Raw genomic sequence first — 3,042 nt, forward strand, 5'->3', positions numbered from 1 at the left:
CCCTCCTCCCCTCCCCCCTCCCCTCCCCTTCCCTTGGTATAAGAAATAGAGTAGGTAACACAAGAAATGATCTATTTGAGTAAATGAACTATTGGCGGCAAGCTCTTTGATACAGTGGGGTTGTGAGAATTGAGCTTTAATCTTTAGTGTTTAAAAGCCATGAAACAGAAAGCATGGGAGAAGCCCAGGAATCTTTCTTCACTAAAAACAAAGAAGGCAGCAAAGTGAAAAGTGACCAGGACAGCTCTCAGCAACTGCCTGCTGACTGAGGCTACTAGCTGCTCCCACTGCTGCAGTCGTGGTGAGCTGCAGGGTCCCGACTGAATGAGGTTCTGGGCGAGCCACCTTCTTAGAGAGCCAAACGTGGCACATGCTCATTTCTACATATAGCAACTTGCTGAAGCAGAGGCGTTCTGTGATTCAAACATAAAATATTTCTTTACTCATGGGAAACATTTTTCTTCTGCTATTTTTAACCTATAAAATATACCTACTGGCAGAGGAAAACAAAAAAATGTACAGAAAAATTAAAATTATATACACATAAGTTACATTTTTTTTAATGCTGTAGCTTTTGTGAAATCTGAGAATGAGAGGAATGTTTTCTTTCTATCACATTTAATGTGTGCGTGTGTACGTGTGTGTACACATGCATGCTCCATAACAGCCTCTGGAAGTCATAACAACTGTTTTCTTCTACCGTTCTACCGTGTGGGTCCTTAGGAGTAACCTGGGGTTGTCAAGCACTCTCACCCATCTCACTGTCCCTGGAATATAGTTTATAAGCTAAGCATATGCCTGCCTCCAAGCACGTACTGACTCGAGCCAGTGTGTCTCTTAGTTACTCCTATAAGCTGCTTGCTGACTGCTAAGATGTCACTCTCTCCGACAGCATGACTGAGCTGGACAAGGAGATCAGCACCCTGAGGAGTGGCCTGAAAGCTGTAGAGACGGTGAGTACCTGCTTCCCACCATGACTGCCCACCATGACTGCCGGCCTCCTCACTACTTCGCTGGTGTGCAGACCTCGAGCACAGGAGCGCCTTTGGCATGTGCTCTGCCCAGGATAAACATGATTCCATAAGAGTGGCCAGAAAGAAGCAGGCACAAGCTGTATCCAGTATAGGAACTCAGTTTCATGCAGCCAAGTGTCCTGAGAGGCTCCCTGCAGTGGGAGCTTGAAGTAGGTGAGGAAGGCCAACAATTCAACCCAGGAGGCAGGCCTTAGCATGAGTGGACCAGGTGAGGCAACCTTCCATTTCCATGTTCTGTTATGGTTTGATGTGCCTCTCCACAGGCTGATGGAACCCCTCTGCTTCTTCTGAACTGGTCCTTTGGGAAGGGGAGTCTTCACCAAACACATTCTTGGGCATAGCATACATACCGTGTCCAAGGCTTTCTAGTGCTGCAGTGGTGAGAGCAGCTAGTTCCCTCAGCAGGACCCTGTCTAGATAAGCATGGTGGTGATCCAAGAGGGGTGTGATGAAAGGGCTGGATTGAGGCTGGCCTGGAGGCGTGTGATTGGCTGGCACGTCCTGGAGAAGGTGCTCCTACTGGAGGAGATGAACTCCAGTTATGGCTTAGGAGCAGGATGGTGTGGAAAGGTCCATGGGAGGGGGGCTGCCCAGGTACAGAAGATAAAAGGGAACCACAGGAATGTGGAGAAGATAGGGAGGAGCCAGAAGAATGCAGCACAGCGGCGCTGGGACACCGCCACAGGAGTGTCTCCATGGATGCGGCTGCCAGGGAGTAAGTCCAGGGATGAGAACCACCACTCACGCCCTGCCCAGCTGGCTGTGTCTGCATTGGGTGAGGTTACTGATTCAGGAACAGTCTGAAACTTGCCCTTCCCTTAAATACCTTGCAGGTAATTTATCACCAGATGCCAAGGTGCCCTCCTTTCTCCTCTTTGAATCACAAAACTATATCCTACACCCTGTTGAATTCCTTGAAGACATAGTGCTAATAACATCTTAATCTTTTTTTCCACTAAGATTCAGGAGCTTGTTTTTGAGGAGTTGGGGCCTGGGGGGATACAGGAATTGTATTATGAATGCCTGGACATTTCTCCATGGAGTTTTAGAAGGCCCGGCCTGGCCAGGATGCTTGGTAACCTGAGTGGTTACCTTCTCCTTCCCACGTAGACTTTCTTGAGACTGGAGCAGCAGTTGTGCCATCCCTAAGCCAGGTGGTGCACACTCTTGAACCCTGTGTGTCTGAGTTAGAAGACCACCAGGTCAAGGTGGTCTTCCCGGGACTTGCAGTGGCTTTGCTTGCTAAAGCGTAGTTGTGCTCCATCTCCTGGGTGGCATATACTGCATCATGTTCTTAATAGGAAAGGGACCGCAGAAGCTGTCTAGGGTAGGGCTTCTTTTTGCTGTGGTTAACTCTGACTGAAAGCAGCTTAGGGAGGAGAGGGTTTACTTTAGTTACATTTCCATATCATAGCCCGTCATCAACAGGAGTCAGGGCAAGAACTCAAGACAGGAACTGCAACAGGAGCCAGGAACTGAAGCAGGGGCTGTGAGAGAATGTTGCTTGCTGGCTCGACCAGTCGTGGCTTGCTCAGCCTGCTTTTTTATACCACCCAGCACCACTTGCCCAAGGATCTCACAGCCCAAAAAGAGCTGGGCCTTCCCGTAGCAATCACTAGTCAAGACAATACCCTAAAGGCATGTCTGCCGCCAGTCTGGAGGGGGCATCTTCTCATTTGTGATTCCTTCTTCCCAAATGACCCTAGCATGTATCAAGTTAACAAAATCACCAGCTACGACAGAGCCTGTCTCTGCCCCTGGCAGCTGAAATGTCAAGCTGTAACTGACATATTAGGAGGCCACAGAGCTTGACTCACCTGGATATTCATGTGTCCTAATTGTGCTTTGTCCAAGTCAGTGATGCTGTGTGAAGTGTCAGAGATAAATCCAGATACAGTGAGTGAGTGGCTAATGACATGCTTTAAGATAGTTCACCATCCCTATACCAGCACAATCAATCTCTCTCCCTCTCCCTCTCCCTCTCCCTCTCCCTCTCCCTCTCCCTCTC

General features: G+C 48.8%; 1 protein-coding gene across 4 annotated transcripts in view; it reads left to right on the top strand.

Moving 5' to 3' along the window:
- Daam1 (dishevelled associated activator of morphogenesis 1) overlaps positions 1–3,042 on the top strand; it is a 158,230-nt gene that overhangs the window by 146,606 nt on the left and 8,582 nt on the right. For all 4 annotated transcript variants that reach the window (XM_029484529.1, XM_029484530.1, XM_021179729.2 and 1 more), the window contains one exon: positions 893–953. In XM_029484529.1, the coding sequence (XP_029340389.1) occupies positions 893–953 (61 nt within the window). The remainder of the gene's footprint in view (positions 1–892; positions 954–3,042) is intronic.

This window comes from Mus caroli, chromosome 12, assembly GCF_900094665.2.
Source record: "Mus caroli chromosome 12, CAROLI_EIJ_v1.1, whole genome shotgun sequence".
NCBI classification, from domain to species: domain Eukaryota; kingdom Metazoa; phylum Chordata; class Mammalia; order Rodentia; family Muridae; genus Mus; species Mus caroli.